Source organism: Petromyzon marinus, chromosome 10 (genome assembly GCF_048934315.1).
Source record: "Petromyzon marinus isolate PM22_M1 ecotype Great Lakes invasive population chromosome 10, UKy_Petmar_22M1.pri1.0, whole genome shotgun sequence".
Classification (NCBI taxonomy): domain Eukaryota; kingdom Metazoa; phylum Chordata; class Hyperoartia; order Petromyzontiformes; family Petromyzontidae; genus Petromyzon; species Petromyzon marinus.
In genome coordinates, this window is record NC_133676.1 from 2,850,838 (window position 1) to 2,865,288 (window position 14,451).

The window sequence follows — 14,451 nt, forward strand, 5'->3', positions numbered from 1 at the left end:
AGGGGGTGATTTGTTGCGTTTCTATGGGTCGAGTTATAGCTCGGGTCGAGTTGCAAGTGTTACTTGGATTGCCTTTGTATCGTTCGCCTTTTGGCGTTCCCTGGTCTGAAGGTGGTGGGACAGGGCCATAAAGAAGGCTGTCTCAGTTTCAAAGACAATGCACCATATATTATCAGAGCATGTTTGTTTGTCCACAAAGTACGTGTGATGAATGCATGTTTTATTGCCATAAAGGGTCAAATCTATTCTTATTTTTTCATAATTGTTGCTTTCCATAATGAAATTCGCCATCAATTATTGCCCTAGATATACATATTATGCTGGGCTATCAGTTCCCCCCTCCCCACAATTATGATTTGATAAGAATAAATTCTACTTATAACGCGCCGTCGCCGCACTCAATTGGCTCACTACTTTTGAAGAGAGATGACGAATCGGACGCTAGAGGCAGGAACCACAGACGAGCGGGAAAGGCAGCAGCCACGCGGTGAGCCGGCCCCAATCCCACCCCCCCCCCTCCAAGCTCTGCGGTCCTCTATATATGAATGCGTTTTCACCCAATTAATGAGCGTTAACATGTGGGGAAAACCCACGCGTGCGAGGTGGCAACACTCTACAGTCTGTCCCATAAGATGGCACGAGTACATCTGCACGATATTAGTCCGTTCTTTGTTGCACGCCTTCTCCTGGCGATCATGGGTATGGCACAACGAGCCCAGGGGAAGGGAGTTTCACAACATTTGTGTGTTATCCACCAACCCTCACTGCTTCCACGGTGCTGGACCACGGGCCTGCATAGCCACCGCCACTCGGCTTTGTTCACCAAACTTGTGCTTGATTTTAGTTTTGCTCACATTTACTTACCAACTTTGTAGCCATCCTTGTTTAGTTTTGTAATTTCCTGCTCCTAATTTCCATTGCTTATGAAGGTCTCACATGCATATGATAACGAGTCGATGTGTACACACAAAATCCGAAGCTTGTATTCTGGGCAGACAATGCGTTTCAATCGATGCATCGCTTTTAATCCCACGACGCTCGTTTCAGTATCATTGTCGATGTAAAGTACTTGCAGTAAAATCATAGCCCAGAGAAGATTTCCCCGGAGTTTTATTGAGTGCACAAGCGCAGTGCCCACGGCTTCAGACACGCTGAGCTTAACACTTTCTCTGCCTCCGAATTTGGACAGCCGGGATATCACATGCCACGCTCATGGCCAAGTTGTTAACTAGAGCAAGAGACTGGGCCTATCTAGTTGGGGAACGATCATAACTGTCTCATGGCCTGTGGGGTTGGGCTGGGACAACTCGCAGAGGCCCTGTGGGGCTTCAACGAGCAGTTTCAGTTCACAAAGGCAAGATCTCGGGCAGGAGCCAGCTTGGCCGTCTGCCCTCCCAAGTGAAGGCTTCTTAAGAGTCCTGCGAAGGATCGCCGTTCTGTCAAAACGGTATTGTTTTTAATGCATTGTCGTATTTTGTTGGTGATTTACTTACAATGTATTAAAAAGAGGAATATGCAGGACAAGCAACCGCTTTAAATCATGGTGAAGTACAGTACTAGCTATGCAGATGGCGTAGATATCGTCAACATATCCAGATGTCCGTTTGTTTCATGCACAGCGACAACTCCACCACCACCACCAATGTTACATAACACTGCCGCATACTTGAGCTCCCGTTTATACAATTGTGCAAACGTGGTCTTGGTTCACGATGACCATATTAGCTAATTATATCATTAAAGTTGGGTTAAAGCTTCCATGAGTCACCTTGACAGCGCGGCGGCAGGACTGATGACATCAACGGGACGCGAGAACGAAAGCAGCTCCGCATATCTGCTTGGCCGCTAAAGAGACCAGCGAATGTTCAGTGCCCGCAAGTGGCGCAGTGTTACTCTGCCCCGTCAGTTTTGTGTTTCTGAGCTCGGGTTTCCTTGTTGCTGGATGCTGGGTGGGGGGGGACTGCACCGTCTGCTCAATGCTGTTCTTGTGGTGGCCGAGGCTGCTGCTGCTGCTCCTTATTTGGGCCGTGCCACGCACATAAATCACGAATGCGCGCGGATCGGGTTATTCGATCACACTTTACGCAGTTTGCAGTAAATTATCGGTACTTTACGAGCACGTGGGTCATTTAAGGTTGTGTCTACGGTGAAGAGTTCGGTGCGTTCGCGCCGAGGTAGCACGGGTTAATGTTATGGTTAATAATAAAACAATGATGCTGCTCTGAAGTCACGCAGCGTATGCTTGATAAGTGTTAGTTAGCTGACACATTAGGCTGCTCATCGAGGTTGCTTTTTTGAAGACGAACGACGTTTTGACGGTGAAGTAAATCGTTGTGCGGTTGTGGTTTTGTTAAGTGTCGTTGCTTATTTTGTTCAGGGTGGAATTAGGAAAGGCACAGCGACTCTACCTTTATGGACATGGGATAAAAATACACGGGCAGTGTGGGCCTGCCAAAGAGGGCTACTGCAGGGAGGCGAGAATGATGCGTGACGTGGCTTGGAGCAAGCCATCGGAAAACCTTTCCATAGACCAGAGCGGGAGGTAACGCGACTCCCTGGCTAATGATAAAATGACCTCTAGGGAATGCAGGATGCAACGTTCACAGATTGCGTCTATTGCTCTGCCTCTCTGTCAAAAAGGTAACATTGTCTTGTACAGCGCTACTTCACCGAAACCCCCCCCCCCCCCATATACTGCAACCTTAAGCTGTAACACGGTCTGGGTGGAAGTCGACGATGAAGGTAAGCCCCTAATCAAGAACACTGCCTCTCTTGTGAGCGACGCGGACAGGTGCAGAGTTGGTTTCACGCCTCGAGACGTGCCACGTGCATCACGGCCTCGTGATGCGCGTTTCATTTGCCTGGCGCAAACACGGTGAGGTTGGGGGGGGGGGTATCACGTCACCTCGCTGGGACAGGGCCCGGGGGCAGCGTCCGAATGGGGGGGGTGTGGGGGTTGGTGGTGTGGGGGTTGGTGGTGTGGGGGTTGGGGCCGTGTTTCATCCCGTGCGCTGGCCGCCTTGAATTCAGAGCCTCGTCGGGGACGCCACCAACCTGCAAATCCATGTGTACCACCTGCAGCGTGCCTCGGCGCACAAGCTACATCACGAAGACCTGAAAGAATGCCGATACCTGGCTGTGCACCTTTGATATATATTCATGAGATGCACGTTCCTGTTGTTGATAAAAAAAAAACACGCGTGGCCAAAACATTTCGTCAAAACAGTGCTACACATTTCCACTGTAGAGAATGTAATTATGATTTATACTTGCTAGCATCGTGCATTTTTTTTACTTTGGTTTAAAAAATAAATTGCTGGTTGCAAACTTGCCAGCAAAATAAACCTCCCGTTGCATCTTGCAGAGCGCTAAAGAGGGCTTGAGCGTGTGGCGCGCCCGGGTAGCTTGAGTCGCGAGTTCAGGCCGAATTGCGGAATTCCAGCACCCCCTGCTGGAGGAGGAGGAGGCGTGACCTTGGGAATGCGATTCCCCCCCCCCCCCCCCGCATAAAGCCACCGACATCACGCAGCTGTGCCGCCCCATCATCTGAACGGGCTGAACGGGCTATACAGGCCAATGCGGTCAAATAAAACTCAAATTAAGCTCGTGTTTTAAGAGCGTATAGCATTTTAATATGCATTTCTGTAAGTTCCAAGCATAGCTGTAAAGTGAACTAAAATACATTGTTTTCATATAATGTAATTAAGATATAGATAGTTAATGATCCTAGCTTAATTTACACATTTACACAAGCAAGAGACTTCATCGGCAAATATTAAAATGTCATTTATACAACATGGAGTAACGTCATAAATACCAAATTATAACATTTAAGTGGCATGATTTCAGTGGAGGAATAATGAGGGCATTTGCTGATAAATCAGCCATAACACTGTGGAAATACTGGCAACACAACAACCTTAAATAGACCGTGGATGTCTGATGTCACATAACATGAAAATGACCTCGTTTGGGAAAGAAAATTAATATCCAGGATATCAATGCAGGCCTACATTAAAATAGTTATAATCAAATAAAAATGTTATTATTTTTTTAATAAAATATAGGTATAAATACATAGCAGTACACGCTATGAAATCTATCTTGAGCACTTTCCTTATACCATGCTGTATCATATTGCTTCCTTATCAAATTATCACGATATATATCATCCAGATGTCACACGGCTCTCAATCAACTTACAAAGACCATCTGACCCTTGGTGTGCACAGCACCAGTCCACTCGTGTCCCTTTGCAACACAATATCCTCAGCATTTCCTTTTTGTCACAACCCACGCTACTTTCCTTCGCCACTTCACACATACTCTTGACCAACATCACTTTCTTATGGAGCCCCCTCACTGTCTCTCTACAGCACCAGCTACCTTGTCCCTTGCCACTTCCCTTTATGACTTAGCACACAAAGCCTTCCCCTCACTTGCCATCGCAACCCAACACGTGCCGCTCCACGACTTGCACGATAGGAACACGCATCTCTCTCTGCTCCCTTCCTCCAAAACAAAACTTGGCTTTTCCTCAATGAAATGTGCCACTTGCAACCTCTCTCTTTCAGCAAAATCTCCCCCAAAATCATGCCCTACCAACAAATGCCCATCACAACCTCTCCTTTACAAACCCATATTCTCCTCCAAAGGCTACATCTGTCGTCAAATCCTGCATTATCAAACAGGAGGCATCCTCTGTTCTTTCGTCGTCGCCGCCATTACAGCCTTGAGATTGGTTCACAAATACTGTATTGTGCAATCTTGGGTCAGCGAGGGCACTGGCTTGGTATGAGTCTCACAGAGGTCACGTTATCATTCTGGGCTGGTCAAATGTTGCTAATGGAGCGGACATTACGTGTGGGTTCGCCCTGGTGGTTGCATTACTGTCAACAGCTGCTGAAGTCATTATCACGGGACTATGATATCAGGCACACGTTGATCAGCTCTGCCAATAATGGGCGTATTGAAGCAATGTTTACTAGTCACACATGCTTTGCCAGAACAACACCACAATTCTGTCTTTGGTTGGCCATAGCCAAGTGCTACTGGAGAGAACAAAAGCCATTCCCTGGCTGGCCCGTGCCCACCTGGATGGCATTTTACCTTGACAACTCACGGATTAAATCCACATTGGTCCCAGATAAATTAAAGGCATCTATCGCCGTTTAATTGAGAATTGGACAATAATTCACGCTCCGTATGCCTGCATTTACAATCAAACACTTTCTACAATAATCTCTGCACATATTTATAGAATGTCAATAACGGAACATTAATCGGCTATAAATATATTTTCATGTAACATATGACGCGGTAAATGTGAGTTTGAAATAAAATGTTAAAATTAATACTGCCAAGTTTGCAGATTCGGACTTTCTCAGCTCATCGCAAGTGGCCTTGGCTCAGGCTGGGTTGCCTCTGCAGTTCCTCACTTGTGTCGTTTTCACAGCCAAAGTGGAATGTAAGGCTTTGCATCCAAGCGCAGGATGTATGGGGGGGGGGGGGGCACCATCAGCTGTGGTGAATTTGCAGGCGCAGGCTGCAAAATGTTTTCCTAATTCGCCTAAACAAACGGCAACGCCAACAAGGGGATTCACATTCTTCTAACCACCCCCCTCTCCCTCCACCCCGGTGAGGCTCATGACACAACTACATTGAGAAAAACACACACAACCCGAACCCAAAGGGTGACCTCTTCTCTTTGCAGTCCATCTAAGGTGGCCCATATAACCGCCATGATTTTAATTTACTGTGACGCTAATATTGGACGGAAAAACAAGCAAGTGCTTTAAATGCATGAATGCAACAACGACTGCCAATTCAGGCTATGGTTTGCACAACGACAGGAGGCGCTTCCATCGTGGATGAGGCAGTGAAGGATCCTTCATTAACTCGCCAGGGCGATGGCTTAATTCCTGCTGCTGGCTTGAGGGCAGGCAAGGCTTTCCCACTCGCCGGCAAGTGTCCACGCAGCGCCCGTCTCTGTGCCAGCAGGCGTAGTGGTCACGGTGACGGAGAGGGGACGGGCGAGGTTGGAGCGCTGCCTTGACTGCTCATCATGACCTTGGTAATGAAGCTCACGATGGCTGAGGCGGGCTGCTTGGGATCCAGCTCGGCAAATAAGTGGCACTGGTTGTCGGTCACGCTGCCCTGCTTCTTGGCCACAAAGCCGAAGATGCTGGAAACAAATCCCAACCGCACAACATGAGCAAACGGCCTACAGCGAGCACTGACAATGTGAAATGATGCGTCCACAAAAGCCAGATTTCACAGCAGCAGGAGCAACATGTTCAGGTTTGCTACTTACTTTGCTGAACTCCCACTGTCTTTTTTCCACCTGAAGAAAAATTTTTTTTTTCATTAAATGGCAGATACGATTAAAAATCATTCATTTTATAAATGATCAACCGTGGTGCAAGATATATTCAAGAGAAGACACCCACTTCCTGTTCTGTGGGTCCTGGTCACAGTACGTCACTGTGTCGGCAGGGTAGTGCCTCCTGAAGAACAGCCTGAGAGACGAGACACAAACATACCCACGTGTGGACACTGTACCAGTACACTACAATAATATGCCTGTGCCAACTCAAGCTAAAGTAAATGTATGATTTAACATTGATTTATGTTTGTGCAATATTTTAAATTTCTCATGTATTGCAGTTGTCTTTGCTCTGATTTCTATTTGCTTCATTGCTGGACTGTGATTTTGGTGACCCAGGTAATCCTTGCAAATGAGACTCATTACTGGTCACGTGAGATCTCAACACTTGATGAAATGGACGCTGCAAGTGACCATGTGACCTGTCTACAAAAAATCCCTGGGAGTAAGTAGCCATTGAGTAACACATACCATGATATTCTTAGCTCTTTCGGTAAAGTCACGTTGAAGGGAAACAATAAAATAATAAAATATATATAAAACAATAAAAAATTCTCAGGACGTTTCGACCATAACACAAACGGTCATCATCAGGTGTGAAAAACCAACGGCAAGATGATGACCGTTTGTGTTATGGTCGAAACGTTGTGAAAATTTTTATTGTTTTATATATATTTTACTATTTTATTGTTTCCTTTCAATGTGACTTTACCAAAAGAGCTAAGAATATGAATTACTGCAGTCACGAAAGCTTTAAATCAAAATATACCATGATAATTTTCAATGCTTTTCAATGCTCAGCTGGATGAAGGCCTCCTCATGGGGACGGCTGACTGTATCTCATCACGCTGTACAGCTGGGGTTGGTGAAGGGTTTCCCAGGACCGGTTTAGATACCACTCACCATGGATGTTAGCCATGGCAGAGAATTTAACTCAAGTGATTGGGCTTATAGTCCAGGGCGGTAGCCACTGCACCCGAGGAAAACATGGCACGATTAACTATGCGAATCACATTTTTGGAGTTTAACCCGAGAAAGTATGAAGGGTGATCGTAATGCCATGCCGATCATGCGTGTGGCGGATCGGGAAAAGTTTCTTACTTGCGCTGGTTGTCCGTGAGCGTGACCCCTTGCTGGGACACTTTGAAGTGCACCTGCGTGGGCGAGGGAGGCGCACTACCAGACAGCGCTTGCCCAACCGCCTTGGCCACAGCTTGGGGTCCGGTTAGGGACTCCATCTCCACCGAGCCCAGGTAGAGCACGTTACAGGCTGGGGTTCACACACGCGGTACGTTATATTTACACGGTCTAGCGATTGGCGGATATGTGGGTCTCGGTTACGAAACTGAGAAATTCCCTCGGTAAGGTGCAATGTCTCTGGAATTCAAATCTCCACACGCCACCGTGTGGTATTTTTGAAGGGACCTTGGTTTTGGGCGGACACTGCCTTAAGTAATAAATAATCCAGATTTCTATGGCCAATTGTTGGTATAATCATCTTCGGCAGAAGATAATGAAATGCCAATGGTGTCCACGCACGCTGCTGGTAGTTACTATCACCGGGGGATCCTGGGGAGACAGCAAACAAAGAGCGGACTCACCAGCACCTTGCTTCAGGAGTTCTGGGGTCGCGTTTACTGGATGCGATTGAATGCTGTCAACTTCTGAATGTTCTAATGGATCTGAAAGACAGTATTACATGCTGTAAGTGAAAGATGCAATAAAATATAGCTTTGAAGTACAGTATTTAATAAAAATGTTCGTTTATCAAGTTGTTTGCTTTCATATGAAAGTGTCAGTCTCCTCCCGCATGGCTCAAGTGTGAGTGGCCATGGAGGTGGCTCGCTCGCTGCGAGCTCACGGCAGACACTGCGCTCACCCTCGTGAGGAATGACGATCTTGCACGGCAGGGCGAGTGGCGTGATGGAGTGCTGGTACACCAGGGCCGACAGGCTCCCTGCAGAACAGAAACAACCGGTCAAGGAAGCAACGCCCACCGCTCCACCGCTCCACGGCATCACTCCACATTAATCTTGTCTTGCGTGCGAGCGCATACCGCAAGTGATTTTCTGCTCAAATCAGCACCGAGGTTGTGCTCATCTTTCGTTTGCAGCATTGAGCCAGTGATGGAAATTCCACCAACTTCAGGTGCTGGCGAGTCGATCCATAGGACAACCATTGGAGACTGATTTTCGCCACAGGGTGGTTCCTTATTTTATTGACCCTGGAAGAATGATGATTAAGCCCAAAGGGAGTCACAAGCCCCAACCAGGATTTAAACTCACAACCTTCCGATAGCGAGCCGCTCACTGTACTGCAGAGCTAACTGTCTCTGCTTTATCAATCTTGAATATATTATTGAAGGATACAATTAATGCTCAATTGCTGCATTCAAAATGTTAAGGGAACTTGCGCTTTAACTTTTTTTTTATAATCAACTTAGAGGCATCCATCGAAGGACATTCATCGTGTTTACTTTGTGCCAAGTCACACTCAAGCTCAACTGAATGAGAAGCAACTTCAACTTTGACCTTTCACATCCGCAAAACAAGCAAACACCGCAAGCCGGTATCGGCTCCCAGCTCTCACCGAAGTAGGGCTCGTTAGGGCAGCCCTTTAACCGCACGCCTTTTGAAGTGCACTCGATCAGGTAGTGCCGCACAAGCTCACTGGACACGTCGCCTGTAGGGAAGACACGACCAGCACACCATCAACGAGCTATCCACACACCATCAAAGCATGATCAATGCGCGATCAACACGCTATCTATAGATGATACACACGCGATCAACACACGATAAACACGCAATTAACACGCAATCAATGCGCGATCAACACGTGATCAAAGCGTGATTCAACACATGATCAAAACGCTTTGGGTTATTTTTTGCCTGGAGACACGTGCGTCAGCGTTAGCTGCATTGCACGTGTGTGTGTAATGGCGCGAGCGGCGTGTCATGCTATGCGCTATGCGCTATGCATTGGAGCCGTGGGCTATGCATTGGCTTCATGGGGAGACCAGAGGGGGGCAGGCACCTTTTTTCTTCCCTTGCTGAGGGATGTTTGGGGGAGGCGAGGACACCTTCATGGCCAGCCCATAGGCTCCACGGAAGGAGTGGCTGTCACGGATCACAAAAGAGCCAGGTTCTTTGTCCTTCAGCAAAGCGATGGCTGCAAGTGGACACACAAACAAAGAAACATACAGACACGGAGAATTACCGTTAACTTCCTCAGCAAGTAACGTTCTGACTGAATGTCAACATGGAGGCAAGTATCATAACTAAGTATATTTTCAGGGTCATTCATAACACAAAATAATCATGAGCGTCATTGTGGAGAATACAAGTAACTATGTAAAACTAGCTGAGAAGATGCAATCCCAGAAGGAAGGTCGGCTATGTGGCTGAAGGAAAATATCCAAAAATACTTTATCATTTTACGTGTAGAGGCGTATATGAGGAGGCGTTTTGTCAACGTCTTATCTTTATGCTTTGAGCACTCAGATGTCCCTGTGTGGATTGTGTAGATGTGACGATACTGTGTTAGTTGTCAGAACTGGGCCGTCACCTTGGTCTCGGGAAATCTCCTTTTTGTACCAGTACTTGGTGGTGTCCTGGACGAACTTGACCTGAGCTCTGGTTTCTATGCTGCCATCTGTGGAGATGCACGCACACACAGCACGGGGCACATATGTCGCATTGCACACTGTACTGGCGATAAAATTGTAAAATCTCTGCTGTTACAACTCTGACGGTGATGTTTGTTGCTGGCCGCTTGATGTTTTGGGCCTGCGCTCGGCAAACTGTGTAAAAAATGCCAAGATACAAATTTTTATTTAAACGCACTATGAAAAATAATATTTCTTCTAAAAAGCAACCATATGTACATATGCACAAATACAGTACCTCAGCACATGTGTGTGAAAGTTCTATTTGACAGCCGTATGTATATATATATAAAAATTTAAAATAAATTGCAGCCCTTTTTCAATCCAATGCTGAAATAAGGCCTCACCACGCTATGTCAGGAATAAGGGTTGTTTGGCCATACTTCACCATACTGGTTAGTAAGGGGGACACTCTTGTTATCCTCAACTGGGAAAGAAACTTAGGTCACCGGGTTGATGGTAGAGTACTCGGTTGTATTAATGGGTAATTGATTTATTTACAAACATAAAAGGCAAAAACGCATATTGAGAATTTTTTTTCGAAAAAAATCTCACCACTGGGCAGCGACGCCAGGCTGGAGTGGCGGGAGAACGTGGGAGGAGAAGCAGAGTGGAGGCCGGGGGGAGGCGAGTGGCAGGCCAGACTGGGCGGCCCGCTCGACAGAGGCGACGCCGCGGGTGACGCGGGCTCTCCGTTGGGCAGCCCGCAGCTCGGCGAGAGTCCTCCACATTCCCCACCGCTGCCGCCACACGCAACATGCCTCCTCTCAGGCAGCATGAGCAACAGCGGGTGGTGGTGCTGCTGCTGCTGCTGCCTCTGTTCCCAGCCTGGGCTGCTGGGATGCTGCTGCTGCTGCTGCTGCTGCAGTGGACTGGAATATTGTCGTGAAACTTCGTGGCCCGGAGAGTGGCTCCCGCTGTAGGCTCCGTGTGTGGGCACGGCGGCCACGGAGGAGCTGCCGTGAGGGACCGGAGAGCCGCTGTACGTGGGCCGGCTGTGATGGTACGAGGCCGACTTGAAGCTTTGGGCCGGTGATTCGTATGCCATGCTGAGCGAGTGGCCGTGGTTGTTGGGAGAGTTGATGCCACGTTCGGAGCTGCTGGGCAAGTAGCCGGGAGAACCGGGGCTCACACTTCCAGGCTGTGAGTTCAAGGATAGGCTGCAAGGCACAAAAATAAAACGTTTCAAATGAAAATAAAAAAACAACACCAGCACAGTCATGCATGACAGGACACATGAAGATGTGCCAGAATTCCTTGGCTGGATTCACAGAATATTGGACCATAAGCCCCCATACAGGCCTCTTCCCAGCTCACAAATCCCATCATCTCATAGGTAGCAATCTGCTGTGATAGGCGTTAATCCAGCACAAGAGGAACAGATAGGCTGCAGCCTTTGGCCCAAGGCTTATAATATTGAGCTGTGCAGAATGGCTGAAGCAGTACCCACAAGCCCCTGGGGAGCTCGGATGTCTACAATAAAAATAATGATTATGTCATCTGTCCACGAAAGACTCCAGAGTAAAAAAAAAATGTAAGGAGCGTTTTTTCATGTGGGAAGAAACCAAAATATTTGGAAAAAGACCCAAGCATATGGTCGATTACACTGCATGGTCCACAAGGATGGCTTCATGAATCTAGTATTGATCCTGCTTTGGCAGTGATGCACAATTAACATGGGCCATTTCCCAAAAAGTTACCTTGTTAAATATGGTTTTCTTTTAAGGCTAGAGTGTTATTGACGAATGCACTTTTTTTTTACTTTTTATACTGCCATATTCTGGTCATCTCACAGCCCAGAACATTTGAAATGTAACAAATCCATGAAATCCACCAACCCACTGGTTCCAAAGCGCTGAATTAAAAGGTGTGTGCCGATTACATCCGCCTCGTGCAATGGCTGAAGCAGCTTGACGAACCAGGCGACGATCAACAAACACAACTGTGGCAGTGAAACAGAGAGGGGAACGTGCGTGCTCACGTGTCTGGCGGGGGACGCAAGATGAGGGGCGTGGGGATGGCACTGGAGGCGACGCACGCTGGCCCTGGGCGGTTCGTCTCTCTCCCACTCGGGTCTCCTCCTCGGGCGCCCGGCAGCGGCTGATGCCTGGCTGATTGCCGCAGGGCTTCAATCACACAACACCGCCCACATGTGGCAATTTTCACCCTTTTGGCCTTACAAATATAAATTCATTTAAAAAAGAAACAAAAGGGAGAATTTACACAAACCTGATATTCACAGCGGCCAGATTGAAACCAGCTGCAACAATAAACTCTGGTGTAAACCGGCAAAAAACCCAAACCAAAGAAAACACATTCAGGGATTAATACACTTGTAAGTAGCATGGAGATCTGATGCCAGCGCCCCAGAGTGGCTTCTGGGTGGCTGGCGGTTATTAACGCTCCATGCACCGCAGAGCGCCATTGTCAACCGTTTTGGGACGGCCAGCGCACATTCACCCTCGACTGGGACGGTGCGATAATTTTTCTGTGCTTGGTTTTATTGAGGCCAGAGTGGCCTCACTCCCGGCACACACACGGGCATCTTCAACAACTGCCATTCCATGCACTGCAAAGCTTGGCCTCTCAACATGGCTGCGGGCGCGTATGAAGTGTCGCGGCGCCACAGCGTGGTGCGGATCACCGCAGTGCCCAGCACAAGGCTTTGCGCCCGGAGTAAAGTTAAGGCTAAGAGACGACAGGCCTCCTCACCATCGTTGGCTGCGCACTGGCCCTGCCACGTGTCGGCCGGGCTGCACGGACCCCTCGAGTAGCCCGGGGTGAGCCGACCTATCCAGCGCAGCGCAGCAAGGGGAATGCAACAACCCGCCGGGGCGCGGCGATGAGCTGGAAAGCCAGATCAAAACAAACTCCGCCACGATTTATTATGCTTGAGCTTAGTTCAGAGTTTAAGGTCAGTCGGCTCAATAACCAAACCCATGCAGCGTCGTACTCTGCAGGGTTTCATGGCAACAACACGCGGACCGAGTCTTCCGCTCCATTTATTATTGCACATGGCTGAGTGACAGGAGGGTGGCCGGCTCACCCTGGTTGATGTAGGGCGTGGGTGGACAGACTGGGAATGCAGGTGTAGGGGGCAGCGCCTCCTGGGGGCTGCTATAAAGCAGTGGAGCCCTCAATGCGCCATCCATCCAGTCTGACTGTGGGGGGCCTGGCTGCATCTTGGGAGGGTGGTGGGTGCAAAACCATCCATATTCATCGCCGTATTTAAGTTCGGAGCTCAGAAAGCCTCCACTACTGCCGCTAAGTCAACTACATTACAAACTGCACTGAACACAATCCCCTCAGCCGGTGGTTGTCAACCTTTTTCGGCTTCTGGAACCTTTGTTAAATTTTGCTTCAACCGACTACCCCCTTGCCTGACCAAACATGGTTCTGCCAAATAAATGTATGAACAATGAACATCAATATTTTAACCACTTGTCCATTTTGTGAGGTATCCTAACTTGCTATAAACAGCAAGTGAATAAAAAATCAACGGACGCTCTGCATGCATGACGTAATTTGTTCGCAGTTGCTGGTTACTCTTGGAAACCGCATTGTGTATGACCAATGAGTTTATAAAGGTCTTTATATCGTTCGAGGTTACCGTATGGATTCTAATTTTATCGTAGTTATTTTATATTTGCAGATTCATACGCGATTATTCATCAATGATTCTTACGTATAATATAATTTCAGACATTTATAAATCATCTCACATACCCACTGGAACATTACCACGTACCCCCAGGGGTTCGCGTACGCCCGGTTGAGAACAACTGCCCTAAGCTACTTGTGTAAAAACAGAACTACTTTCCTTAGTATTCGATAACATTGAACTATGTGAGACATCAGACAAGAACCCATGTTGTCAGTGTAATACAAGTAAAAATAAATTACAGTAAATAAGAGTAAACAATTACGGTGCATTGAGATGGAGTGGCGAGCACTCACCAGCACCGCCATGGATGTGGGGGTGACGGAGCCCCCCAGCTCGGGGGACGTGCAGGGGGACGGGGAGGTGCTGCAGCTGGGTCCCTTCTGTGGAGAGTGGGCCCCCTCTGGGCCCTCCCAGCCATGGCCCTCCGTGCCCGACACTGCCTCCCAGGCCGCACGCCTCTCCTGCGGCAATGCTTCCCTGCTCGGCCACTCCAGAGGAGGCACCCTGGGCTGTCGCGCTGCTGGGACATAGTCATAGATGGGACTTAATTTTTGCTCGAGCTGTCTGGGACTGAACTCCAGAAAATATTGTGGGAGGGGGAAAGGGAACGGGAGAGAAATTCGACTGTTCACAGACGATATAATTTAACCAACACTGGCAATTGGGAAACAGGCATGCGGACACAATTTCTCACGAGCCGCTGAAAATCAGGAATGGGTGCCCTTGCAAAAATTA

General features: G+C 48.1%; 1 protein-coding gene across 9 annotated transcripts in view; it reads right to left on the reverse strand.

The window, feature by feature from the left end:
* Window positions 1-3,609: 3,609 nt before the first annotated feature.
* LOC116941107 (tensin-3-like) overlaps window positions 3,610-14,451 on the reverse strand; it is a 91,275-nt gene continuing 80,433 nt past the window's right edge. For 7 of the 9 annotated variants that reach the window (XM_032951747.2, XM_076066043.1, XM_032951751.2 and 4 more), the window contains 14 exons: window positions 14,010-14,236; window positions 13,099-13,234; window positions 12,765-12,842; window positions 12,034-12,178; window positions 10,608-11,212; window positions 9,953-10,039; window positions 9,422-9,556; window positions 8,975-9,067; window positions 8,265-8,342; window positions 7,987-8,067; window positions 7,487-7,655; window positions 6,450-6,518; window positions 6,314-6,343; window positions 3,610-6,184 (listed from right to left, as the gene is read on the reverse strand). In XM_032951747.2, coding sequence (XP_032807638.2) covers window positions 6,010-6,184; window positions 6,314-6,343; window positions 6,450-6,518; window positions 7,487-7,655; window positions 7,987-8,067; window positions 8,265-8,342; window positions 8,975-9,067; window positions 9,422-9,556; window positions 9,953-10,039; window positions 10,608-11,212; window positions 12,034-12,178; window positions 12,765-12,842; window positions 13,099-13,234; window positions 14,010-14,236 — 2,108 coding nt within the window. In that variant the 3' untranslated portion in view covers window positions 3,610-6,009. The remainder of the gene's footprint in view (window positions 6,185-6,313; window positions 6,344-6,449; window positions 6,519-7,486; window positions 7,656-7,986; window positions 8,068-8,264; window positions 8,343-8,974; window positions 9,068-9,421; window positions 9,557-9,952; window positions 10,040-10,607; window positions 11,213-12,033; window positions 12,179-12,764; window positions 12,843-13,098; window positions 13,235-14,009; window positions 14,237-14,451) is intronic. The other 2 variants (XM_076066042.1, XM_076066044.1) reach the window with 2 other exon arrangements.